This window comes from Miniopterus natalensis, chromosome 16 (genome assembly GCF_054644295.1).
Source record: "Miniopterus natalensis isolate mMinNat1 chromosome 16, mMinNat1.hap1, whole genome shotgun sequence".
Taxonomy (NCBI): Eukaryota; Metazoa; Chordata; class Mammalia; order Chiroptera; family Miniopteridae; genus Miniopterus; species Miniopterus natalensis.
In genome coordinates this window covers 43827761-43854459 of record NC_142096.1, presented here as the reverse complement: position 1 = coordinate 43854459, position 26699 = coordinate 43827761, and the positions used below count along the sequence as shown (strand labels likewise).

At 57.6% G+C, this 26699-nt stretch overlaps 3 protein-coding genes across 3 annotated transcripts in view; 2 read left to right on the top strand and 1 right to left on the bottom strand.

Moving 5' to 3' along the window:
• Positions 1-1695: 1695 nt before the first annotated feature.
• GRINA (glutamate ionotropic receptor NMDA type subunit associated protein 1) lies at positions 1696-4933 on the bottom strand. Its single transcript, XM_087825543.1, has 7 exons — positions 4869-4933; positions 3546-3933; positions 3349-3461; positions 3083-3283; positions 2827-2955; positions 2571-2714; positions 1696-2497 (listed from the first exon to the last, which is right to left on the bottom strand). Exons 2-7 carry the CDS (start codon positions 3907-3909, stop codon positions 2348-2350), a joined length of 1101 nt encoding a protein of 366 aa, XP_087681669.1. The 5' UTR covers positions 3910-3933; positions 4869-4933; the 3' UTR covers positions 1696-2347.
• Positions 4934-7924: 2991 nt separating this feature from the next.
• On the top strand, positions 7925-18022 carry PARP10 (poly(ADP-ribose) polymerase family member 10). Its single transcript, XM_087825223.1, is given in 10 exon segments — positions 7925-8105; positions 8184-8438; positions 8511-8747; positions 8829-9454; positions 9554-9775; positions 9900-9981; positions 10181-10892; positions 10894-11038; positions 17254-17428; positions 17515-18022. Coding segments are annotated over 10 exon segments (2979 nt in total). The 5' UTR covers positions 7925-7927; the 3' UTR covers positions 17862-18022.
• Positions 18023-18550: 528 nt separating this feature from the next.
• Positions 18551-26699, top strand: part of PLEC (plectin) — a 54939-nt gene continuing 46790 nt past the window's right edge. Inside the window, exons 1-2 of the mRNA XM_087825540.1 lie at positions 18551-18628; positions 19875-20073. Of these exons, the coding sequence (XP_087681666.1) occupies positions 19881-20073 (193 nt within the window). The 5' untranslated portion in view covers positions 18551-18628; positions 19875-19880. The remainder of the gene's footprint in view (positions 18629-19874; positions 20074-26699) is intronic.

Genomic DNA, 26699 nt, shown 5'->3' with positions numbered 1-26699 from the left:
ACTAAGGGTGGCTGGAGAGCTGCTGTAAAGTGCGAGGCAGATGCCAGGAAGGGGCGCAGGTGGGAAGGTAGTGCGCATCCCAGCCCAGGAAAATGGGGCCTGCTGTGGCTCAGGCTGTACAAGGTCAGGCCTGGAGGTTGAGGGCGAGGGGATAGCGGGAGTCCAGAGGGAACAGCCAGAGGGCATAGGACATATGGTATAGAGACTGTGTTCTGGGCAAGGAATCTAGACTTCATCCCACCAGCAACCATCAGAGGGTTTTTTGTTTTTGTTTTTGTTAATCCTCACTAGAGGCTATTTTTTCCATTGATTTTTTTTTTTTTTTTTAGAGAGAGTGGAGGAGAGGGAGGAGGAGGGGGGAACATCTGTGTAAGAGACACATTCATTAGCTGCCTCCCGCATGTGCCCGACCGGGGCTGGGGATTGAGCCTATAACTGAGGTACCTGCCCTTGGCCAGGAATCGAACCTGTGGCCCTTCCAACGCTCTAACCACTGAGAAAACCGGCCAGGGCAGAGGGTTTTAGTAGGCAGGTGGTGTGATCAGTGTTTTGGAAATACCTGGTGGCCAGGCAGAGGGTTGGTGGAGTTGAGCTGACAGGTGAGCCTTGGGAGTCAGCGGAAGGTGGGCCAGGGAGACAGGAGTTGAGGCAGGATAAACGAGGGGAGAGAGAACAGCCCTGTTCTAGCCTGGGCACCTCGGGTGGATACTATTGGTGGAGATAAGGCAGGAGCAGCAGGTTGCTGGGAGGATGGCCTCAGCTGAGGTGCCTGTGGACATTGGGGAGGGTGTGTTGGCTCAGTGTGTGGATCTTTTCACAGACGCTGGGGTGCTGGTGCCAGTTAAAGGAGGAGGTCGATGGGTTCCCAGGGAGATGGTAGAGGAGCCCCAGGAGGGTTCTCAAGCTAAGCTGAATGGAGAGTCCTGCCGAAGAAGGTCGCAGTTAGGAGTGTTCAATGGGGTTAGGAGCTCAGGGCAAGGAGGTCCTCAGACAGAGGTGGGCCCAGGGCAGCAGAGGGACCTCTCTCTGGGGAGCAAGGGTGAGGATATGGACAGCTATGTGACATCTGAACATACACCTGAGAGCTAAGGTGTGGATGAGTGGGGGCTCCAGAGTTGTGGAAGCAAGAGCCACAGGGAGGACATGCAGAGCAAGCTGGGGCTGAGGGTCCTTGAATGGGTGCGGCCTGGTGAGGCCAACGGAAGGTGCCAGAGGCAGGTCGAAAGGCCACCTGGCTGAGCCTCAGTCTCTGTCCAGCTCCCTGCTGGGTGCTCTAGCTGGCAGGTTTCTGTGGGGAGGGCGGAGGGGTGTGGAGGCTTTCTTTGGAGCCAGGCCTGGGCGGCACGTTAGGTGCCCAAGGATGGTCTCCCTAGGGGCCTTACAGGGACAGACAGAGTGAGGAGCATGACAGACCTGCCCAGGGTAGGTCAGTGACCTAGGCCACTGCCCCTCGGGCAAGAATGGAAAAGGTCTCACATCTTGCTGTGCAGTTCCCAGGAGTGAGTGGCAGACACAGCCAGGCCACTTACCATCATGTCACCCAGGCACCTCGCTTAACCTCCAGGAGCCTCAGGGTTCCTGTCCATCAGCTGGGAATCCTGGCTTATACCTTAGGACATGGCTGGGAAGATTGCAAGAAGGGAGGCGGAAGCATGGATAGAGGATTAGCTACTGCCATTAATCCCCACTGCAAGCTAACCCCACCATCAATGCCTGGTCCTGCTCCCTTCATCACCCTGGGGAGGCCCAGAGCCCCTCCCCACCTCATAGAAGAAGTGGCACTGAGAAGAGTGACAAGAGCACAGAGAGCAGAGGGTCCTATTTATTGGAATTTTAAAGACAGCAGAATGAGAGGAAGGCATCCTTTTCCCCTGAAATATTCTATCCTCTCTGCCCTCAGGACTCAGCACAGGGATGAGACCCTCACCCCGCAGGTTCCCCAGAGAACAGCACTGCACTCCAGGGTTGGGGTAGGGACAGGAAGGGGATACTTTATGCCAGGCAGGGAGCTGGGACAGGAGGGAAGACGTGCACCCTCACTTCTTGGCTTGATCCCTCTCCCCTAGGACCTGGTGTTGCCCCCTGGGGTGGGCTGGCAGACAGGGCTCATGCAACAGTGAGTGGGAAGGAGGTGGCACAGAAACCCAGCCCTGCTGCCCTTTGGTAGGGCAGGAGGGCTAGAAGGGGCTATGCTGGCCACAGCAGATCCAAAGGGAAATATCTGCAGTGTACACACAGGAGGGTCGGAGAGTGGCTTCCTCTGTCCCAGGCTGCGCCCAGGGAGAGAGTGGGAAGGTCCAGATGGCACTGCCAAGCCAGCCACGCCACCCACGTGCCGGGGCTTGGGCTACTCCTTGGCGCGGCCAATGATGGTGAGGATGTACAGGAAAATGTTGATGATGTCTGTGTACAGGTTAAGTGCCGCAAACACGTACTCCTCTGGGCTCAGCGACAGCTGCTTGTTCCCCAGCAGCAGCTGGGTATCCACTGCCAGGAACTGGGGTGACAGCATGCAGTGCTGAAGGACCCATCCACCCACCCGTGCCCGCCCCAGGTGGCCCCTTACTCACGCAGGTGAAGAGCAGCGCGCCGAGTGAGGCGTATACAATTTCCAGGATGCGGTTGCGGATGAAGATGCAGAGAACAGCGAAGATGACCAGCACCACCATGCTCACCAGGAGCACACCCATGCATGAAGTGAAGTCGTAGCGGGTCTGTGGGGATCGCACAGCAGGCTCTGGGTGCCCGCCCTGCAAGGCCCCAGGCCAGCAACCCCACCTGGGAGCCCTCACATGCATGGAGAAGACCACCACCAGGACCCCTCACCTGCATGGAGAAGATGACCACCGTGAAGCAGACGGTCGTGGTGATGCCCACAGCCATGATGACTGCCTCGGTGTTGTAGAAGCTGGCGATCATGCCCACCATGTAGGACAGGCTGACAGTCAGGATCGACTGTGGAGAGATGAAGCCTTGGGTATGAGGGCTGCTCCAAATACAACCTTGCCCTTCAGTGCAAACAGTGAGAGTGTGGGGTGGGGAGGCTGGGCCCTGGGGGCCAGGGGCTCAGTTTTGGAGTTACCAGCGCAACGAGGTTCCAGGGGTGCTTTCGTCGAAAGTCCCCACAGCAGCTGAGTGCAATGAGGGAGATGAAGAAGACAGCGTAGGAAACGTAGTAGGTCCAGACATTCTCCCGGACGAAGCCCTTCACCTCCCTAACGAACGTGAACACGGCCACAGTGGACAGAGTCACAGACAGCTGCAGGGTCAGCACCAGGAACACCTGAGGAAGGAGCCACTCAGAGCCTGCCCAGTGCCACTGCCCCTCAACCCCAGCCCCAGGCCCACCTTCCGGATGAAGGCCTGGCGGATGCTCTTGTCATCCCAGTTGGTGGCAGGGAAGTCCTGGTTGTCATAGTAGGACGGGGGTCCCTCCTCGTGATAGTTTCCATGCTGAGGTGCTGAGGAGGAGGATGGGCTGGGTCAGTGTCGCTTGTGGACACCTGGAGCCCCTGCCCTCCCTGAGCCCCTGCCCTGCTACTCACAGCCAGGGTCCTGGGCCAGGAAGGCCTGTGGTTGTCCATAGGGGTTGGGTGGAAAGGGGCTCTGTGGATATGGCCCCTGAGGGTAGCCCCCTGGGGGGTAGGGGCCTTGTGGGTAGCCCCCCTGGGGGTAGGGGCCCTGGGGGTAGCCCCCTTGGGGGTAGGGACCCTGAGGGTAACCTCCTTGGGGGTAGGAACTGGGGCCTTGGGGATACCCTGGCTGGCCATAGGGGGAAGGCTGGAAGGGGGGTTGTGGGTAAGGGGCCCCTGGGTAGGGAGGCATGGGGGGCTGGGGCCCCCCAGGATATCCAGGGTTGGGGGGAGGATAGCTGTCCCCAGACACCAAGAAACTCTTCTCATGAGGCATGGCCTCAGGTTCTGTGGTCTCCCCCTAAAGGAGAGAGAGAGAACAGTCAGCTCTGGGATGACTTGTCCCCAGAATCAGCCTGGGGCTGGCCCCGCCTGCTGCTGGAACCAGGACCACAAGAAGGAGGAATTCATGACCTTTGCCTCCGGGCAGTTGGCAGACCCAAGCAGTGGGGCAGTCGCGTCCAGGGGGATCAGGTAGGGACTGGGTGGGTGGCTGGGCCTGGGGCTTCTAGCCTAGAGGCCACTCTAGGCCAACTCCAAAGGTGGAGGAGGGGACCGAGGAGGAGATGACTGTCAGTTTCGGGATTTTTGGCTCCGGCTGTATTTTAGAAGCAACGGGAAGGGCCTTCCCAGCGATGCTGGGGCCTCCCAGCTCAGCGCCGGCCGGGTCCTGGTGAGGAGGTGTGGGGGGTGTCTGGACCGTTCCCAGCGCATCCCTCCTCCTAAGCAGCTTTAAGGGGCCAGAGCCGGCCGGTATTTCTATTCCCGGAAAGCCCAGGCCGCGGGCGGGCTGCGCGGGCCCTGAGCCCTCGGCGAGGAGGGCCCGCCTGTCCCTCGCCACGGGGACCGCACAGGCCTGAATCCGCTGCCCGCAGTGGGGTGCGCCAGGAGCAGTTGCGCGGGTGCGTGTGGGAGCTGGAAGCGACCAGAGGGCGCGCGGGAGAACAAAGCGGGCGTGGGCGGCGGAGCGGGGGCGGCCACGGAACGGCTCCGAGGGCGGGGTGGGCCTTCCTGCTGGTCCAGGGGCTTGGGGCCGCGGCTCCGGCCGCCACCGCAGCGCGTCGCACCCTCCCTCCCGCTCCAGGCTGCGGACCCCCGCCCGCCGCCCCCGCCCCGGCCAGAGCCACCGGCGGAGCCCCGGGGCGCCGCTCGGCCGCGCGCGGCCCGCGCGGGGGCGGAGGCTACGGGCCGCGGCTCGGCGACCAGACTCGTTGCTGGGCTTGGGCCGGTACTTACCACTTGCGGGGCGCCTCGGGACCGTGCGTACGGTGTCGGCTGCGCGGCTGCGCGGTCGATGGCCGCTGCGCCCGCGCCCCGCCCGCTCCGCGGCCCGCGAGGCTGGGCCTGCGCCGCCGCTCGGAAGATGCGAAGGGGCGGGGCCGCGCGGCGGAGGGCGGGGCCGCGCGGCGGAGGGCGGGGCCGCGCGGCGGAGGGCGGGGCCGCGCGGCGGAGGGCGGGGCCGCGCGGCGGAGGGCGGGGCCGCGCGGCGGAGGGCGGGGCCGCGCGGCGGAGGGCGGGGCCGCGCGGCGGAGGGCGGGGCCGCGCGGCGGAGGGCGGGGCCGCGCGGCGGAGGGCGGGGCCGCGCGGCGGAGGGCGGGGCCGCGCGGCGGAGGGCGGGGCCGCGGCTGCAAATGCGGGATTTCTCCTGGGTGGATTTGTCACCGCTTTCCCTTCCCTGCTGGCTCCTTTCCGAGTCCCAGGCCCGAGCCAGTGTCCCACGCTGTCCACCGAGAGGTGGGCTTGCGCGGTGGGGGCTGAAGACCCCTGGAGGCTGAGGTCTGCCTGGCCAATTTGGTTTAGGGAGTTGAGAACTTTATTCCCAAACCTGAGATTACTGAGGCTCCCCAGCACTCTCCATCCTTTCTTGGCCTTAAAACACCACTTTCCCTTTTCATCCAAGGCTATCCCAAATCATGAGGCCTAGTTATTTACCCGCTACATCATCTGTACCAGTCACTGAGAGCAAATTATTCCAGGCCTCATAGGAGACCTTTATCCTCACTGTCTTCATCACACCTTCGCTGCGGGGCTGCAGTTCCTAGCCCTGTTTCGCTGCTAGGGGGCTGAGGCTTAAAGATGCCCCAGGACTGGAGGCTTCACTTCTTCCCTCAGCTCCAGCAGGGCTCCTGAGGAAGTACTGACTGCCACAGCCAGGAACATCCCAGCTGCAGTGTCCTCCACCTGGGGCTAGGGACTTGACTGTGCAATTCTGGCTCTTGCATGGTTGGCCTCTCCCAGGCTCTGCAGTGGTTTGGAAAAGGCTGTCCTGTGCCCACGGTGTGCTGGTTCAATCATTAACAACTGGGTCTAGCAAAGGAAAGCCCTGATTTGCACCTTTTACATTTGCCCGTGTTATAAATACTCCTGCCGTCACTGATTTCAAGCTACTGCCAGTTTAACAACTGGTTCGTAAAAATTCAACAATCTGGTCATAAGAGCTGCTCCAGTGCACCACTGCCTGGGCAGCATCTTTGCAGAAGGGAGCAGCATAATAGGTAAATTACACAGAATGTTAGGAGGTGGTGAGCTCTCCAGGGAGAGAAAATATATAGAGCAGGCAGGGATGCATTCATGCTTTGTGGAACTAAAAGCATATAATTTGAGGAAACAATAAAAAATTACAAATATGAAGTTGAGGTCAGGGCCTTGGAAGTGGCCTGTATAAGGTCCTTAAAGACTTAGCTTCAAGTTAAATATTTTACTAAGAGTGGGGTAAGGGGCAAGGGTGGCCAGGTGGCTCTGTGAGAAAGGCCAGTGCAAGGACATTAAGGTGGGATCAGTCTACTAAGCTGGAGGAAGAGACTGGAGCTGGATGAGCATGGGGAGTGCAGGGGGATGGGGCCACAGAGGGGACTGGGGCTCCATCAGGCTGGGTCCGGCAGACATTTCAAAGGACTTTGGCTTTTACTGTGAGTGACTCTGGCTTTTCCCATAGCCAAACTGTAGCAGCTGTTTGTGCTGCTTTACAAGGCTCACTCTGCTTGCTCTGTTGAGAAGGAACAGTGGAGGTGGGTGGGAGTGGCAGAGGGAGATTGTTAGAAGGTTAGTGTAGTGATCCAGGTGAGAGATGATGGAGACTCAGACCAGGGTGGGGGCAGCCAAGGTGCCAGGTGTGCAGCTGGGTGTGCAGGCTGAGCAGGTCCTCAGTCTCCTTGAGGTGCATCAGGGTGTGGAGGCTGATGGCTGAATGGGAGGTGGGAGGTAGAGCACAGTCATGAGCATACCTCTGAGAGGCTGGAAGCCAATGGAGCATGGGCAGTGGGGGTGAGGCTCTGTGGCAAGAGGGAGTTGGATTCTAAAGGTGAAGCCTGGGTGTGAGCACTACCATGGGCCCTATCTGTGCCTCCATTTCCCCTTCTGTGATAAGGATTTGCTGTAGCAAGACACAGTGCCTGCACCTTCTGGGGTTCGCCATGATGACAGTGGTTACAATGATGATGATGAAAGATGGGAAGGCTGGGCAGGTGCACAGACCACAGAGAGAGACAGGGAAGGGAGTGGAGGAGGCAGAGGAAGGCCGTGCTGGGAAGCACTTGTAGGTCAAGGGCGGGAGCTGTTCACCCTCAACACTCACTAAGTGTGAGGCCTGGTCACCTTCGAGGTGTGAAGAGTGAGGACCAGGTTTAGGGAGGTTGCTGGGGAGAGTTGGAAACCAGCCCGAGCCAGGGGCATGCCTGGAGACCCAAGCTGCTCATGTTGTTGGGGAGGGGGACACAGAGGCTTGAGGTCCCTGAGTAGGGGGCGGTGACTGGAGCCTCCTGGTGGATTTAGTAGGGAGGGTGATTGGCCATTTTTGGTTCACAGAGAGAGGCCAATGGGAGTGGAGGACAGCCAGGGGTCACTTCCCCTATCCTGCCGGTCAGTGGGCTGGACTGAGTGGCCATGCCCAGCCAACACCCCCCGGTTGCTGGGGGCTCTTTGCAGACTGAGGAGCTGGGGTGGGGTGGAAGGTTCCGCTGCCGCTGTCGGAGGGCCTGCCAGTGGGCCTGCCAGTAGGAGGCAGCCACCCAGCCCAGCGTTGAAGGCCCCTCCCTTCCTACTTCCCTCAGACAGTTTCACTTTTGTTTTCTGGATCCAGGTCTTCTGCCTGCGGAGCAGGCTTGGGAGTCCTGACTGAAGGTGTGTGCTGGGGTGGTTGAGGAAGCGGGCACTGTAAGTGCAGGCTGTGGGCCACCCATGATGAAGGGAGGTGCCAGGGAATGTTGTGGGGGAAAGGGGGCTGGTGGGGGTTGGAAGGGGTGGGGTTGGATTGTGGGGAAACTACTCTACTCACTGGTCTCCGCCCCAGGGTTGTGATGGCAGAGGCAGAGGAGGTGGGGGCGGCGGCAGTGGAGCTCAGTGGGCTGCCCCCCAACATCCCAGATGAGCTGCTCACACTCTACTTTGAGAACCACCGACGCTCTGGGGGGGGGCCTGTGCTGAGCTGGCAGAGACTTGGCCATGGAGGCATACTCACTTTTCGGGAGACTGCAGGTGAGGGGGCCGATGGAACGGGCAGCCTGGACACAGTGGGCCACTGGCCCTGACACCCTACCTCACCCCTGCCCACAGACGCAGCAAGGGTCTTAGCCCAGAAGGAGCATGTGCTTCACGGTGCACAGCTGAGCCTGCAGCCAGCCCCACCGCGTGCTCCTGCACGCTTGCTGCTCCAAGGACTGCCCCCTGGCACTGCACCCCAGCGCCTGGAGCAGCACGTCCAGGCCCTGCTGCACTCCATGGGGCACCCAGAGCAGCCCTGCCATGCCCTGGCCAGTCCCCGACCAGACCGGGCCCTGGTCCAGCTGCCTAAGCCCCTCTCTGAGGCAGGTAAGAGGCGGGATGGGCGCAGGTGTGCCTGTTAGGGTAGACGCACTGAGTCAATTTGCACCTTCCCCACAGAAGTCCGCGTGTTGGAGGAGCAGGCTGGGGCCCTGGGCTTGGAGGGAGCCAAGGTATCCCTGACGCGGGTGCCCCAGGCCCGAGCAGTGCGTGTGGTAGGGGGCACTACCCCTGTGGACCCTCTGCTGCTGGAGCTATACCTGGAGAACGAGCGCCGAAGTGGTGGGGGCCCCCTGCTGGACCTGCGCAGCCTGCCAGGGCACCTGGGCACTGTGGTCTCCTTCCAGCAGTGGCAGGGTGAGTGGGGCTGGACAAACCCGGCCCACCTTTTTCATCCCTCAGACCGCTAACGGGCCTCCTCTCCTCTCTTCCTCCAAGCGGCTGAAAGGGTGCTGCAGCAGGACCACCGGCTGCAGGGCTCGGAGCTGAGCCTGGTCCCCCACTATGAATTCCTGGAGCCGGAGGAGCTTGCTTCGGACCCCAGTGGAGGGGACCATTTGTCTGAGTTGGGGCCTGGGGTCCCTGAGCATGCTCTCCTGGAGGCTGGAGAGCCAGTGCAGGCACTGAAGGGTGTAGGGACTGTGACCTTGGGCTCTGAGGAGGCACCAGGCCAATCAGGAGCCTCTCTAAGGACAGATCCCATAGGGTCTCTGGGACAGGCTGGGCCAGTCAGCTCAGGGCCTGTGGGGTCTTTGGGACATGAGGGGCTAGAGAGCATGGGGCTCCTGGAGTCTTCAGGGCAGGCAGAGCTGGTTAGCTCAAGGCCTGTAGAGTCTCCAGGCCTGGTGGGCTCAGTGGAGAATGCCATGGGGTCTCCAGAGCAAGTGGGATCAGGGAGCCTGGGGACTGTGTGGTCACTGGAGCAGGAGGGGCTGGTGGAGATGGTGCTGTCAATGGAACCAGGAGCCATGCGCTTCATACAGCTCTATCATGAGGACCTTCTTGCTGGCTTGGGAGATGTTGCCCTTTTCCCACTCGAAGGATCAGATATGACGGGCTTTCGGGTGAGTGACCTTTGGCCCCCTCTCCCACTGGGACTGCTGTGTACCTTTCTTGTGCCCTAAACCTGTAAGCTGCCCCCTCACTGCCTGATGGTCCTTCAGCTCTGCGGAGCCCTGGCCCCATGCCAAGCAGCTGAGGAGTTTCTGCAAAGTCTGCTAGGCAGCATTAGCTGTCACGTGCTGACCCTGAAGCACCCAGGCAGTGCCAGGTTCCTGCTGGGCCCAAAGGGGCAGCACCTTCTTCGGGAGCTGGAGGCTCAATTCCAGTGTATCTTTGGGACAGAGCGCTTGGCCAGGGACACCCTGGACACAGACCCTGCAAAGGTAGAGTTGGAGCCCGTCCCTGTCCCTCCCCTTTCTCACACCTCAGCCTGGTGCCACCTCCACCCTTGCTCAGAGGCCTGGGAGGGGTGTGGGCCCAGTGGACCTTAACTTTCTCTCCTGACAGGTGGACCCCACTGAGGCCCTCCAGGTCCTCCCTTGCCAGTCCCCAGATGGTACAGGCAGTGACCAGGAGAACCTGAGCCTGGGTAGGGCTCTCTGGGGACACCCAGCACATCCTGTGGCCCTTTCGTAACCTCACCCTCCACTGTGCTCTGCACTCCCACCTGTCTTGTGACCCCATACCCCCTAAACCCTCCATCTTCACCTATTCCCTTACTCATCCTATCTTTCAGCCCCACCCTGGCTGGGATTGACCCCTCACCCATTGCCTCTCCCTGTCCGCAGAGGAGGTCCGGGAACTACTGGCCACCCTGGAGGGCCTGGATGGGGAAGACTGGCTGCCACTGGAGCTGGGGGAGGAGGAACCTGAGGAGCAGCCAGAGGAAGAGACTGCACCCAGGGCTGGGGAGGAGCCCATGGCTCCCAGCACTGGGGTACCTGGGCGGCTAGAGGAGGAGGCGGCTCTGCAGCTGGCTCTCCACCGCTCATTAGAGCCGCAAGGCCAGGTGGCTGAGCAGGAGGAGGCTGCTGCACTGCAGCAAGCACTGGCCCTCTCCCTGCTGGAGCCAACCCCACTGGAGGCAGAAGGAACTGGTGGCCAGGCCCAGCTGGTGGTACATGCGGCTTTTGAGCAGGATATAGATGAGCTGGACCGGGCACTAGGGGCTGCCTTGGAGATGCACCTCTGGGAGGAGACAGTGGGGCTTCGGGGTCACATGCTGCCCACAGAGCTGCGTGCCCGCCTGGAGCGGTGCCATGGTGTGAGTATTGCCCTTCACAATGATTGCACTGCCCTCCGTGGCTTCGGGGTCCAGCCCACCCGCGCGGCCCGCCACTTAGCAGCACTGCTGGCTGGTCCCCGGGATCAGAGTTTGACCTTTCTCCTGGAGGCTTCGAGCCCCACCGGTGAGTTTGCACCTGGGACTGGGGGAGGGTGGGGTGGACTAGGCTCTCAGGGACTTACTGGTGCCCCCGGCATGGCCCAGACCCTCTTTCTCCCATGTGTCAGTGCCACGGCAGAGGCTGAAGGGGCCCTTGGGCAGGCTGGAGTGTCTGGCTGAGAATAGCGTGGAGTTCCAGGCAGTGGTGCAGGCCTTCTACAACACCTTGGACACTGTCCACAGCAGGATCCGCATCGTCCGGGTGAGTCTAGGTTTGGTCTCGTCAGCCTCGTGGCCTCCTGGGATCATGGTGCCGTTTTTGCCTTATAGAGCCTGTGGGCTGTCATTTTTGCATATCAGGGTCAGCTGGCAGGGAGCTGCCCAGTGTCGGGTAGGCTGGAAGCTGTTGGAGGAGGGAGGAGCACGAGCTCCCCAGCACTGCTCCCTGCCCAGAGGGCGTTCACAAAGTCTGGATGGGGGAGACAAGGACATAGAGGTTAGAGGTCCCAGGACCTGACAGACCTGAGCAGATCCCTGCATTGCCAGTTACACCAGGAGCATGAGGTGGTGACGCCATCTCATGGCTGCTGTAAGGGTTACTCATTCCACAGAGAGCACGTCTGTTGTTCTGGGGTCTCTCCTGCCTGTCAAGGGTCCACTCCAGCAAGAAGAGGGCTGGCTGCAGTGCCTCAGCCTCCTCCAGTAGCTTTTATTTTTTAACAGTTCTTTTTTTTTATGTTTAAATTTATTTTTATTGTTTAAAGCATTACAGATGTCCCCCCCCCCATTGATCCCCTGCACCCCCACCCCTCTAAGGCCTTTGCCACACTATTGTCTTTGTCCATGGGTTATGCATATATGCATATAAGTTGTTAGATTAATCTCTCCACATCCACCCACCCACCCACCCACCTTCCCCCTTCCTTCTGAAATTCCTCAGTCTGTTCCATGCTTCTTTGTCTCTGGATCTATTTTGTTCATTAGATTCCACATATGAGTGAGATAATGTGACACTTGTCTTTCTCTGCCTGGCTTATTTCACTTAGCATAATACTCTCCAGGTCCCACCATGCTGTCTTAAAGGGTAAGGGGTCCTTCTTTTTTACAGCTGCATAATATTCCATGGTATAAATGTCTGAGAAGATGCTTGATATGATTTCAATCTTCTTGAACTTGTAGAGACTTATTTTGTGTCCTAACATGTGGTCTATCTTTGAGAATGTCCCATGTGCACTTGAGGACATGCCTATTCTGCAGCTTTGGAGTGGAATGTTCTGTGAATGTCAGTTAAATACATCTGATCTAGTGGGTCATTTAGAGTCACTGTTTCCTTGTTGATTTTTTGTCTGGAAGATCTATCCAGTAGAGTCAGTGGATTGTTAAAGTCCCCTGCTATAAATGTATTGTTGTCAGTCTCTCCCTTAAAGTCCTCCAGAAGATTTTTTTCCAGCCTGTGTGAGTCTTTTGTTCTGAGGTGGGTCTCTTGTAGGCAGCAGATATTTGGGCCTTGTTTTCTTATCCATTCAGCTACCCTATGTCTTTTGATTGTTGCATTTAATCCATTTACATTTAAGGTTATTAATAGGTATTTCTCTATTGCCATTTTAATTCTTCATGTCTATGTTACTTTCTCTGTTTCTACTTATTACAGCAGTCCCTTTAACATTTCCTGCAATATGGTTTGTTGGTGATAAATTCCTTTAGCCTTTTTTGTCTGGAAATCTCTTTATTTCACTATCTATTTTGAGTGACAGCCTTGCTGGATACAGTAGTCTTGGTTTCAGGTTCTTGCTTTTCATTACCTTGAACACTTCATGCCATTTCCTTCTGGCCTGTAGAGTTTCTGATGAGAGTCAGCCGACAGCCTTATGGGAGCTCCTTTGTAGGTAACAGATTGCTTTTCTCTTGCTGCCTTTAAGATTATTTGTCTTGAATTTTGGGCAGTTTAATTATGATGTCTCTGGGTGTGGCCTCTTTGGGTTCTTCTTGCTTGGCACTCACTGTGCCTCCTGAACTTGTGTGACCTTTTCCTTGACCAGGTTAGGGAAGTTTTCTGCCATTATTTCTTCAAACAGGTTCTCTAATCCTTGCTTACTTTTGGCCTCTTCTGGCACTTCTATGATGCAAATATTGTTACCTTTCATGTTGTCCCACAGCTCCCTTAGAATGTCCTCCTGGTTTTTTTTGTGTGTTTTTTTAAAAAATATATCTTTATTGATTTCAGAGAGAAAAGGAGAGGGAGAGAGAGAGATAGAAACATCAATGATGAGAGAGTCATTGATTGGCTGCAGCCTGCAACCTGGGCATGTGCCCTGACTGGGAATCGAACCCTGATCTCCTGGATCCTAGGTCGACACTCAACCACTGAGCCACGCCCGGCTGGGCTGTCCTCTTGTTTTTAAATTGTGTTTTCCTCTTTGCTTCTCTGACTGATTTTTTTCTACCCTGTATTCTAATTTGCTGATCTGATCCTCAGCTTCTTCTAATCTGCTGTTTATTCCTTCCAATGTTTCTTTTATTTCTGCTATGTCATTTTAAATTTCCTGCATAGTTTCCATATCTTTTCTCATGCTGTTGAGCATCCTTACAATCAGTATTCTGAACTCTATATCTGACAGATTGCTTATCTCCATTTCATTAATCTCTTCTTCCAGAGAAATTGTCTTGTTTTTTCATTTGGGGCTTGTTTTTTTGTCTCCCTATTTTGGCTACATGTTTGGGTTTGTTTCTATGTATTAGGTAGATCTGCTAGGACTCCCAGTCTTTTAGATGGTCCCTGGTGCAGGCTAATGTCAGACACTGTTTATGATTGGCCTTGAGAATGCTGTTTGAAGCTTTCCACAATCCACAGTTTGTGGTTCCCTCTGCTGAGGCTGGATGTGCTTGGACAGGACCAAAATGTGCACCAAGGTCTGCTTTTTCAAGCCCTGGGTCCAGAAGTAGATCCGGCAAAAACTCAGAGGCTGATTGCTATCATAGTCTCTTAATGAGCCTCAGGCTGTAGAAACTCCACAGGTGTGGTGAGAGGCTTTCCAACAGGGTGGGACAATTGCTTCCCCCTCCCAGGCAAAAGCTGCTTGGAAGGTAAATGTCTGCCTGAGAAAGATGTCCTCTGCAGTATGGGGGAATGACTTAGGAGCAGGGTCCAAATGGCTGCCCTTCAAGATCTGTTCCCCCAGCCAGTCCCTCTGGATTTTCCTCACACAGCTCTAGTCCTCTCAGCCTTCCCTCTACCAGAGTCCAAGGTGAGTGGCTGCAGACAAAACTTTGCGCATTGGCCATTTAAGAGGGTGCCTGCATTTCCAGCTGTCTCTTCCTGGCAGACAGAAATCCTGCTGCTTTTCACAGCCAGATGTTATGTGGGCAGCTTTCTCAGTTCTGGTGCTCTGGGCTGGGGAGCCCAGCCTGGGGTTTAGGCCCCAGAGTCCTCAGTGGGAACCCCCACAGCTGAGATACCCCTCCAGACCTTTACCTGCTGCCTGTGGGAGCCCAGCCAGCGCACTCCAGCTTCCGCACGTCCTACCAGTCTCTATGTGGTCTCCACTTTAGGTCATTGATTTTGAGGGCTCTCTCCAGCTAGTCTTCAGTTGATTATTAAGGGTGTTTTTTCTATATTTTAGTTGTAAGTCCAGTTTGGTTCCGGGAGAGTGTCAATGTAGCTTCCACTCAATCTGCCGCCATCTTGGAATCTCCTCTCCTTGTGTAGTTTTACTTGTTAAATATGGCAACTCTGAGCATGGGCGTGATTCACAAAAGTCTGGGACCAATGAGGAGCCAGAGTGAGACCCCAGGAGCACAGAGAGAAAAGATTGAGGAGGGACTGGGGGGGGGGGGTGCAGGGTAGCAAGGTCTAGGACATCTGCACGGCCAGAAGGAAGGACAGAGGAGGAGGCTCTGCCAGGCTGGTCAGCTGGAAGTGAGTGTGAAGGCAGGGCTTGAGCTGAAGCTGTGGGCTGAGGGATGAAGAGTGACTTGGAGGTGAGGACAGGAACCAGCCGGAAAATGAGCTGGTTATGGAAGGAAGGAAAGGAATGAGAGTAGCTGGAGCAGAGAGCAGGGTTGGGTGCTCATGGATGACAGGGAAGACTCACAGAGGGTGAGAAGGAAGGGACAGCGAGAGCTGGGCTCATTGTGCCAGTCATGCCAGGTGGGTGCTCTTAACTCTTGATGCACAAAGTTGTGGGTGGACCCAGCAGCCTCAGTGACTTGGAGCTGGTCAGAAAGGCAGGACCTCTGGCCTTCCCCAGACTTGGCTCTGTCTGTTGCCACCACTCCACCACCATCCGCTACCAATGCCTCCCTGGAGATGACCACTAAATTTTGGACCAAGTACATTTCCTCCACTTCTGGACCTAGCAGCTGTTCTGCACTTTGAGAGAGGAGGGACACACTGCAGTCACATCCTCGACTCCCCAGCACGTTTTGTCTGTTACGTGCACTTGAACCTTCCAGGCAGCACCTGTGTGACTCTAGAGGGTACACTCAAGTTCCCCCCCACACACACTTAACTTTGGAAACTGTCCCTTGCCTTCCTAGGTGGAAGGAGAAGGGATGGCCCCCCTTCCCCCGCTCTCCAACTCCATCTTCCATCTCATAGTTTGGTTGGTTACGTTATCTTTATTCTGTCCTCAAGGTTGACAAGTGAACTTTGTCTTCTGCTCTGTAACCATCACAAAGCTCCATTCTTGGGCTGTTGGTTGATGGTTATATAATGATAATGAAAAAATATTTACCATTGAACCATAGAGTATTCAGAGAAATGAAATCCTCGTAATTAAGACTAAGCTGTAGAAAGAGGGTACTCTAGGGTTCCAGGACCGATGGCTCTTCTTTTTCTCACTTTCTCCATTTTTTCTGTGCTGTGCTTCGCTGCTGGGCTGCTCTTTGTGCTCCCAGTTGCCCTCTTGCATAATTCTTTTTTTCTGTTCAGTAGAAGTATTTCCTTGATTGGATAGTAACCACCTTTTAAAAATTATTATTAATTTCCAGAGAGAGAGAGGAAGGGGGAGAGAGAGAGACATCAATTTGTTGTTCCACTTATTTATTGGTTGATTCCTGTATGTGCCCTGACTGGGAATCGAACCCGCATCCTTGGCGTATTGGGCTGATGCTCTAACCAACTAAGCTACCTGGCCAGGGCCTGGTAGTAAACATATTGAACTTTTAAATTTAGTTTGCCTTTTACAATGAGAGGTAATTTGCAACTATAGTTTGATATTGATGTCAACTATTTTTTTTCAAACAAAAATTGAATGTGTTTATTTAAGACATTTCTGTTAACAAGCACGGCTGGTCTTGCCTGCCTTAATGTGCCCTGATTTTGTCCACCAATAGCAGCTTGGCTGGAAATAGTGTTCAGAATCAAAATATGTCTTCCTCCAGGTCTTTGAAAGACATTTCTTTTTCTTTTCTCTTTAAAAACTTTTGCTCTTGGAAAATTAAAAAAAAATCTCTCTATGGTTTCTTAGCACCCAGTATTGGTGGTGAGAAGCCCAGTGTGAAAATGTGAGACTTTTTTCCATTTGTATGTTGATGTTAGTGTGTGTGTGGACATTTGTAGTATTTCACTTTGAAGGTTGACATTCTCTGGCAGGTAGGTGCCAGGGATGTGTCCTTTCCTACTGTTCCTCTTGTCATCTCATGGGTCCTTTCCACCTGAAGACGCCACCTCAACTCAGAAAAGCTGCCTTGCATTAGCACCTCATGTGCTCCTATCACCTTCTGTCCTCTTGTGGAGTATCTGTTGCACAGACCTACTCCCTCGCCTGTCCTCTCACAGTTTCCATCTCTTTTCTTTAGCTCTGCACTCTGAGTCACTACTTAACTCTGTCTCCATGATCTTATTATTTGGGCTACCTGCTAGATTTGGTTCAGCAACTTCATTCTTTAAAATTAAAAAAAAATTTTTTTTCCAATTAATAGTTCATCAATTCCGTTATTAATGTAAGAACTTGCTAATTTCCATAATATTTCTTTTTCACACTAGCTAGTCTTGTTTTACAGATATAATATTCTTTTGCATCCCCCTGCAGAGACTAGTTAGAATTTCCTTAGAAAGTCTGTGCGGGTCCCTGAAGCGCCTCCATGTCTGACTGTTTGACTGGTCACCTGGTTTTCCCAGCACTGAGAGGTTCAGGGGTATTTTTTGGTATTGGAAGTGAAGTCCTGTGGGGCAGGGTGGGCACCCGACTCAGCTCTTCAATGCAGAGGCATGTCTGTGGGTGCCAAGATCCGGTGAGTGGTTGGGTTTGCCCACCTGCAGGCCTTCCTGGAAGCACTCCAGTGCCACCTGGGACCCCATCCAGGTGGCTAATGTCCACCTAATGTCTACTGCTGGATAAAGCACGAGTGAAGCCAGGTGGTCTCCCCAGACCCCGGCCTCCTCCAACACAGGACGCCTGCTTTCCTGGCTCAGTTCGGTCTCTTTGGCTCAGAAGGCAGGGAGGGTCTCCAAATAACCGTTTCACCGCCTGGTAGGTGGAGCGGGTGCTGCACCCGCTGCTGCAGCAGCAATACGCGCTGCACCGAGCGCGCCTGGAGCCGCGCTGTGAGCAGCACCCCGCCGAGCGCGTCCTGTACCACGGCACGTCGGCGCCCGCCGTCCCGGACATCTGCGCGCACGGCTTCAACCGCAGCTTCTGCGGCCGCAACGGTGAGGCCCGGGTGGAGCCTGGGTCCAGTGGGAGCGTGGGCTCTGCCGCCCCGGGGTGCCCTGACCCCAGCTCATCTCGCCCGCAGGCACACTCTATGGGCAAGGCGTATACTTTGCCAAGCGCGCCTCCCTGTCGGTGCAAGACCGCTACTCGCCCCCCAACGCTGACGGCCACAAGGCAGTGTTCGTGGCACGGGTGCTGACCGGCGACTACGGGCAGGGTCACCGCCAGCTGCGGGCACCCCCTCTGCGGCCCCCGGGCCACGCGCTCCTACGCTATGACAGCGCAGTGGACTGCCCCCGCCAGCCCAACATCTTTGTCATCTTTCACGACACCCAGGCGCTGCCCACCCACCTCATCACGTGCGAGCACATACACACGGCTCCTCCTGGGAACCCCTCTGGGCTCTTGGGCCACTCGCCAGCCACCTAGCCCGAGAGGTCCCTCTCAGCCTGTCTCTGGCCTCCTGCTCCCCAGGCTCCAGCTCCACACAGCCTTGCAGATCTCTCTGCTGCCTGAGCTACCCCTGGGGGCGCCCCTGCCTCCGGCTGCGGCGCGGGATTGGGGGTGCAACGCGGAGGGCTGGGCCCGGGCTCCTCAGGGCCCGGCCCAACCACCAGGGGTCAGCAGAGCCCAGGAGGAGAGCTGACAGCCCGGCCTCCCCGGCCCAGGCCAGACCTGGCCCCGGAGCCACTGTGTTGTTTGAATAAACGTGAAACCGGGCGGAGGGACTTGCTGGAGCTCCTAGTCCGACTTCTGTTGAAAAGCGGGAGGGACCTCGGCGTGGCTAGGGGCAGGGGCCGGGTGGCCCAAGGGCAGAGCCTGCTGCTCCTCTGGGCAGGTCCTGCGCACGGGCCGAGGCCGACCCGGCGCGCACCCGAGCGACCCACGTTCTCTCGGTGTCACGCACGCTCCCCCACCAGCGCCTCCCAGCGGCCGTCCCGCCCAGGGTGCGCCGGAAGGCGGCCGAGCTGGGCGACGGGCGCGAGCGGCGGGGCTCTGCCTGGCCGAGCCGCGCTCGTGCTCCATCCCGAGGCTCCGCGTGCTCTCGGCCCCTCGCGCGCCCGGCGCCCGCGTCCCGCCAGGTTCCGTCGGGGCCTGGGCGGGGCTCCGGGCTCGCCCCGCCCGCGCGGTCTCCGCGGCGCTCCGGGTCCGCGCAGTCCGGCTGCGGCGGCCGAGCCGGCCGAGCTGAGCCCCAGGCACGTAAGACCCGGCGGGATGGAGAGGCGCGGCTTGCGGGAGCTTCGGGGCGGGGTGGGGCCCCCGGGCGCCCTGGAAGTAGGGGCTGCGTCGCGGCCCCCCCTCGGAGGACACCACCGCGGCTTTGCGGAGACTGCGGAACTGGTCGGGCGGTGCCCGGGGCGTGGACAGGAAAGATTGTTGGGGAGGCTGGGCTGACCCAGGGCGCCGGACGGGGGCTGGAGCGCTCGCGGCCGGTGGAGGAGCCTGTGGAAAGGGGGCCGGAGCGGCCCCCAGGCGGGCGCCCCTGCTCCTCCCCATACCTTAGCCCGAGGCCGAGGCACGGAGCCCACGTTGTGCCCCCGCGCCGCCTCACCCCTGCCGGAACGGAGCCCCGTTGACCCCTGGCACGCCGGCGCTCTTGGGGCTGGGGAGCTGAGTGTGCACGCGCGGGCGGCGTGAGTGGGCGCGCGCTCAGGGTGGGCGCCGGAGCGGCGCCCCGGCTCCCTCCCAGCCTTGCCGCAGCTTGCTCCCCGGCCCGGCCCACGCCGCTGCGGCTCCAGCTATTTATAGGAGTTCACTGCGGAGACTGATGTGGGACTTTGCGGGGCTGGGGGTGGGGTGTGGCCATGGGGAGTCCTAGAGGCTGAGACAGCTTCGAGGTACAGCGCCATTGTCCAGGGGATGGGTCCAGGGTCGTGGAGGGGAGGGGCAGCTGTCAGTGTTTCCTGATGGCCTGGCTCTTCCGGTGATCAGAAGATTAGAGGAGACCGGTCCAGGTTTGGGGTGGTGGGGGTGGAGGCCAGTGTCTGAGTGATGTGGTGGAGGGTGGGGTCAGTGTCCAAGTGAAGGTAATTACCCCCTCCCCTCCGGTTGATCAGGGTAAAGGGTGAAGGGTAGGGTCAGTGTCCTCTGATGTGGTGAGCCCGTGGGTGACAGCATAGAGGGGTCAGTGTTTGGGTGACTAAGAGAAGGGAGGGGCAGCAAGGGGGGTCAATGTCCTAGTGACAGACTGGAGGGAGTGAGGTCAGTGCTTGGGAGGGGTCACTGTGTGGTGTCTGAGGGGTGAGCTGGAGAGGTTGAGGCCAGCTATGGGTGGGGGGAGAGAGTGGGGGGTCAGTATGTGGGTGAGGTGGGACATAGGAGGGGTGTGGATGTCAGTGTCCAGGTGCTAGAGTGGATGGGGTGGGGCCCACGTCTAGATTGAGAAGGAGGCGGGTCAGTGTGCAACCCCCCAGATGTGACACCCTCCTGCTCCCTCTCCAGGAGGCCATGTCGGGTGAGGACCACGAAGTTCGGACAGTTGCTGAAGATGGCTCCAACGGAGGCAGTGGCTCACCCAGCCCTGGGGACACACTGCCCTGGAACCTGGGGAAGACGCAGTGGAGCCGGCGAAGCGGAGGTGGCTCTGGGGGCAATGGCAGTGTCTTGGACCCTGCCGAGCGGGCCGTCATCCGAATCGCAGGTAATTTGAAAGGGCCTCATCTTTCCGTTTCTAAGTGCTGGCTGGTTGACCAAGCAGCTGCTGTGTGCTCTGTGCAGGTGTAGGACTGTAGGGGGAGGTGAGCGACCTGCAGGTTAGAGGGGGCCTCTCCTGTCCTGGTGATTGCACACAGCACAGCGCCCCCTGCTGGCCCCATCCAGTCTGCTGCACAAGGCCGGAGGTTAAGCTTGCTGTGGGGGTGCCATCCCAGGCCTCATGACAGTCCAGTGCCCCAGCGCCCCAATGATACTTCCTTGGACTCCTGGGGCAGAGCTGCCTTCCAGGCCCCCTGGTCTTGGCTGCCACCATGGGGAGCGGCGGAAGCATGGAGGAGGACAGGAGGGTCCACAGCCCCAGCCCCTCTCTGAGCCGGGGTCTGGCCTTGCTCTCCAGGACCTGCCGTTCTAGGGAGGAAGATGGGAAAGGATGGGGAGAGGCCTCTGACGGTGCAGGGCTGGCAGTGGACAGCGGCCCCTCTCTTTGGGAAGTGGGTGACCCCGTTCTGGAAATCACCCTAGGATGTGCTGGTCAAGGGAGGAGCCCGTTGAAGGTCTTTAAGCCTGGCTGTGGAGTCCTGACCCCAACCACCACTAAGACCTGGATGATGATGAGGCTTTTGGAGGGCAGGGCTGGGCCCCGAGGAGGCCGAGAGGGTGGCCCAAGGCATGTGGAGAGGCTGGGCAGCCAGCTGCTGAGCAGGATGGTGTTGTGGGCAGTGAGGGACTTTATGGGTAGAAACACAGAGGAGCAGGACAGCAGGACAGGGTGAAGGCTGGATGCTGGCTCCCATCCCCAGGGGAGGGTGTGAATGGGATACATGACCTGACAGGTTTTCATGTGCCACATATGGATTTTAAAAGTGGTCCTTTTTCTCCACATGAAAGTGAATCAGGAATGTCCTAACGCACTCTAGTCTTCCTCAGTGTCACCCCTGCTCCGCAGTGGGCTCCGAGCTCAGCTGCAGCCAGCGCCCAGGGCAGGGCCTTTGTGCATTGCCTGCTGATTTTCTTAGTATTGACTCACAGGTATGCAGCATTTCAGGTTAGAGAGGAATCTGCCAGGGACATTCCAGAAAGGAGGGCATTTGTCAGTGCTGAGAGAAGGGTCTTTGCCAATTTGATGGGTGGAAAAGAATGTTTATTATTTGTACCAAGCATTTTACCTCTTCTGAAAATTCCCAATTTCAGTCCTTTTATAGTACATAAAGTTATTTTTCTGTTTTTTTAAAAAATTGTAATCTCGTTAATTTAAAAAAGAAATGTTTTTGATTTCAGAGAGAGGGAGGGAGAGAGAGAAATAGGAAATCAATGAGAGAGAAATATGTATTAGCTGCCTCCTGCGGGCCCTGCTGGGGGTGGAGCCCGAACCGAAGCAGGGGTGTGAGCCCTGACTGCGGCCTCCTGCCTCTTGGGATGACGCTCAGCTAACTGGGCCACGTGGCAGGGCTTTGTTTTAAGGGCCCTGGTTCTCTTCGGTTTGTTCTTTTGTGTGTTAATCTTCACACGGGGATATTTTTTCCATTGATTTTTTTCAGAGAGAGTGGAGGAAGGGAGGGAGGAGGGAGAGAGGGAGAAACGTCCATGGGAGAGAGACATCGATTGGTTGCCTCCTGCACGCGGGATCGAACTTGCAGCCCAGGCACGTGCTTTTGCCCGAGAATCCAACCAGCGACCCTTCGGCGAGCGGGCTGAGGCCCTAACCAGTGCGCTCCCCGGCCAGGGCTCAGGACCCCTTTATGCCGACGATACCAATTCTAGCTCCAGCGTGGCAGGGGAAGGGCTCTCAGGGGGCCGAGAGGGGGCAGAGAGGAGGGGGGCGCGCCCCCGCCGCCCGGTGAGGTCGCGGGAGAAGCTGCGGCGGGAGCGGGAGGGGCTGCGCGGGGCCGGGAAGCGCAGCGCCCGCCGGCACGTGCACACCGGCGGAGACGCGGAGCCCGCCCGCCCGCCCGCTGCTCCCCGCGCCCCGCCGGCCTGGCCCCGCCCCGCCCCGCCCGTGGGGCATCCTGGGTGCCGGCGGGGCGGGGCGGGGCGGGGCGGGGGCGGCCCCGGGAGCGGCGCCCGCGGCCGCGGGGACCGAGTGGCAGCCGAGGCCCGAGGCTCCCGCCGCGCCCCGCGCCCGCGCCCGCGCCCGCGCCCGCGCCCCGCCGCCGGCATGGCCGCCTCGCCGCCGCCGGGCCCGCCGCCCGACGAGCAGGACTTCATCCAGGCCTACGAGGAGGTGCGGGAGAGGTACAAAGGTACGGCGCCGCTGGCCCCGCGGGCCCGACGGCCGGCCTCTGACACCGTGTTCGCGGTGACTGTCGCGTCGCCCGCCCGCCGGCTCGCCCCGCGCCCCTGCCCGGGGAGGAGGCCTCGCTCTCCGCGCACCCGCGTCATGCCCTTAATAGGGCATCGACCGCGCGGCTCGGCAGGGTGGCCGCCCGGCGGCGGCGGGGGCTCCCCGGCCGGTGTCCAGAGCCCCAGCCTGTGCTCCACAGACACGTGGGCCAAGGCTGAGCTATCCCCTGCCTCTCAGCGGGGTGCCTCCCACATGGGGCAGGGGCGGCTGCCGCCGCCTGGCTGTGGGTTGCATAGCTGTGGCCTCTCCTCACCTCCCAAACTGGCCGGCGCCTGGGCAGCCTCCTTCCTTGGCAGGGACCCTCCTTACACCCCTCCTCTGTCCCCTGGGTGGCAGCTGTGGGCTGAGGAGTCTGGGCAGCTCCCTTTTCCTCGCTAGAGGAAACCACTCTGTGCCTTTTGGCAGACCCCTTGTCCTGCTCCATGCTCCTGGGCCTCTCTGGACCTGCCCAGACTCTCACTGCAGTCAGCTGCCTGCAGCCCAGGGCCTGGGTTCCTGGGCTCCAAGCAGGTGTGCACACAGCCTGGCTCCCTGCCAGGCCTGCTGAGTCTGAGGGGCTTGGGAGTGAGCTGCTGGAGAGCGTGGAGGTAGGTAGGGGCTCTTGGGATAGCTGACCAGAACAGGTTCCAGCTCCACATGGCTGGTTTTGCTGGCTCTGCCCCCAAGGGCAGCTCAGGGAGAGCGGTCCCTGCCGGGGCTTTGCCTGGAGCCTGGTGGAACCACTCTCCATCCACTGACCTGGCCAAGGCAGGGGGACGTTCCGCTGGGCCCAGGGCTCATCTCTGCCCCAGGGTCCTTTGCAGATAGCTTTCGTTGGGTCCTGAGTGGGGTGGATGTCTTGTGCGTTTCTCCTTGCCAGCACTGTGGCCAACTGTTTGCTTCTGTGACCAGTTCACCTGGGACAGGTAGAGACACTCCTGTGACAGTGGGCTCTAACTCTGACCACTTCACCCACAGGGAGGGAAGGTACATCTGGACAGGTGCAGGGCAGGGAAGCAGCCACCCACCTGGGCTACAGCTCTCCTGACAAACCTTAGGGGCAGAGCTGTTTATGAATTGGCCACTCTGTTTAAAGTGAAGACACCTAACAGCATACACAGTGTTTTGTTCCAGAATCCTTGGTCTGGTCAGGTCACAGGATTGCATGTGGCTCCAGAGCCTGGCCTGGCCTGAGCACCTCCCAGATGGGTCCTTGGGGTTTGCTGTCTCAGTGCTCTTCCTCCTCAGCCCAGCTTCCCTGGTCACCAGGGTTGATATTGGACACACTGGCCAGGCTGCCTTGGCCCTTGTTCACCTCCTGGGCTTGGTGGGTTACTCTTGCCTATTCCTCCTGCCGTGGGTGCTGGGGCAGCTGCCTGCAGGGAACTCGCCAGTCATGGTGCTGCTCCCTGTGTGGCCCTGGCCTGAGGGTAGCTGAGAGTTGCCAAGCAGGAGAGCAGGTGCTGGGGGCTCCCCATGCAGCCAGGAGTAGGGAGAACTTCTAGGGGCATACCAGGCACCCCTGAGGCTCCTCAGCTCCTGGCTTGAGCCAAGGGAATGGGTGAGGGGCTGGGCTGGTGCCTGTGGTCATGCCAGGGCCACAGCTAAGCCCCAGGAGTGGCCTAGAGGAGGCGAGAGGTGGCTAGGCTATGGGCCACATGGATAACTACTGTGAGTCCCTTGGACCTACTAGAGGCCTGAGACCCTGGAGGTGCAGGGCTGCCTCAGGGAGGGAGGAAGGGCAGGCACAGCCCCTGATGTCAGCCAGCTAGTGACTGCTCAGGGATGGGGGTGTGGAGGGGCCCCTTTCCTGCACTGGCTCTGCCCTCAGGGTCCTCTGCCCAACCCTGTACACCCAGTCTTGGTCCTTCACTGGGTCCATGAAGGGCCCTGGCTTCTGCCTCCTGGCCTCGTAACACTAGTAACAGTCACCCCCATTCCCACCCTCCCCTGCTCTTACTCGCCAGGCACAACTTTGGGTCTTCCCCTCCAAAGTTCAGCCTCTTAGCCTCTCACCTCAGTGACCTCCCCACCCCTAAGACCCCACTACACTTTAGGCCCTGCCCTGGACACACTGTCTTCCCTGTCCCCCCTCCCCCGGAAATCCCCGGAGTCTTCCAGTGGTCACTGTTCCTCTGAGAACATTCTTGGTCCCCTGGTAGCCAGAGCCCCTTGCCCCTCCTCATCCTCCTTGCCTTTTCTCCAGGGCAAATTCCTGTGCAGCGGAGGCCAGTAGGGCATGTGGCTGGCCAGCCCAGCTGCAAGGGGTGTCCTGGCTCCCAAGTCCCCAGAGCCTGGCCTGCTATACCAGGGCAGCCTGAAGAGGCCTGGGGTCAGGTGTGCAAGGACAGAGAAGGGTTTGAGGTGAGCAGGTGGATGTCAGAAGGGTGCCTGGTGAAAAAGGAGTTTTCCCAGCCCCTCAAGTGGTGCTGTGTGGACAGGGCCAGACGCCTGTCCATGGGGTCAGGGAGTGAGGTGCAGGACAGGCAGTGGAGGGTGGGGCCAACCAGGAGGGCCTGGGCAGCCAGGAAGAGACTTCAGAGTTGTCCCCTCAGGGCTGGGAGCAGGATGACAACAGTCAGTGTGGATCAGATTTGAGGGTAGGGCTGCAGAAGGTGAGGCTGGAGAGAGGCCGGGAGGAGGTCATGAGTGTTAGCATGTCTGTAGGGTGTGTGTGACTTTCTTTAAAACTCAACTGGAGGAGCTCCCCCACCTCCCTGGCAGGCCCCAGGCCATTGTGCCAGGCACCCTCCTCATATGTCCCACCCTCTCCTGTCCTGGACTCTGAGCTTGGTTATCTGTGTCCCTGGCACCAACTCTAGACCAGCGTTTGCAGGGTGTTTGCATAGGTGAGTGGGTGGTGGCAAGGGCTATCATCTTTGATGGCCAGAGCTCAGCTGGCAGGAGCAGAGGCTGGCAGGTATAATTGGGGCTCTTTGGAGAGGACTTTTGGTCTGTGTTTACTGTCAAAAGTAAACTGTGCTCAAAAAACAAAAAACAAGCACTGTGGAAGTATATAAAGAAAAATGGTTTAGGTCACAACTCTGGCCCCCAGTCTCACAGGCTGGGGTGACCACAGTGTGCGTGCGTGCGTGCGTGCGTGTGTGTGTGTGTGTGTGTGTATGAGAGAGAGAGAGAGGGAATTCAGTGGTTTTTAGCATATTAATAGACTTGTGAAATCTTCACCACAATAAATTCCAGAACGTTTACATCACCTGACCCTCAGCAAACCCTGATCTAGTTTAGTCCCTATGGATTTGCTGAGATTGGACATTTCAGATACATATATATCTCACTTTACTGTGCTTTACAGATAGTGTGTTTTTTACAAATTGAGTTGTAGCAACTCAGCGCCCAGCAACTCTGTCAGCGTCATTTTTCCAGCAAGTCAGATGATGGTTAGCGTTTTTCAGCAATAAAGACATTAAGGTGTGTAGTTTGTTTTTTAGACGTAATGCTATCGTACAGTTAATAGACTTGATGGACATCTGGCTGTTTGAACAGTGCTGCTGTTAGCATTGTGTGTGGGTTTCTCTATGGATGTATGTCTTCATCTCTCTTGAGTAGACACCAAGGAGTGGAATTGCTGGGTCATATAGTCATTCTATCTTTAACTGCTTGGAGAACTACCAGGCTGTTTTCCAAGCCCTGTGCCATCCTGCATCCCATGAGCCCCATTACCTGCCTTTCTGACTGTGGACATCCAGTCCGGTGGGTGTGAAGTGGGGCCTGGTGCTGGTTTTCGTTTTGCTTCCTGATGCCTCAGGTGTCAAGCACCTTCTTGTGCTTATTGGCCATTGTGTGTCTTCTTTTGAGAAATCTTTATCCAGATCCTTTGTCCATTTTTAAATTGGGTTTTTATCTTTTTGTGGTTGGGTTGTAAGTGTTCTTTATGTATTCTTGATACAAGTCTTTTATCAGATAGGTGATTTGCAAAAATGTTTCTCTGATTCTGTAGGTTGTCACTTCACTTTCTTGATTGTATCCTTTGAAGCAAAGAAGCTTTTAATTATGGTAGGCCCAATTTATCTATTTTTTTCTTGGTTACTAGTGCTTTTGGTTTTATTGCCTATTCCAAAGTCATGAAGATTTACTCTTATGTTTTCTTGCAAGAGTTTTATAGTTTTAGCTCCTATGTTTAGGTCTTTGGTCCATTTTGAATTAATAATTGCATATGGTACCAGGTGGGGGTCCAACTTCAGCCTTTTCCATAGTGAAGCTTGAGGGCGGCTGGGAGCAGGGGCCAGAATCTGGGTGCTGTGGGAAGAGGCTCAAGGAGGCCAGGGAGGGAT

Bases quoted from the DNA above. Each gene is read 5' to 3' on its own strand.
- GRINA (XM_087825543.1), bottom strand. From the start codon at position 3,909: ATGCCTCATGAGAAGAGTTTCTTGGTGTCTGGGGACAGCTATCCTCCC. The intron at 2,715-2,826 runs GTGAGGGGTCCT...CGATCCCCACAG, and splicing joins TGGTCATCTTCTCCATGCAG to ACCCGCTACGACTTCACTTC. The intron at 2,498-2,570 runs GTGAGTAAGGGG...CTGTCACCCCAG, and splicing joins GCGCGCTGCTCTTCACCTGC to TTCCTGGCAGTGGATACCCA.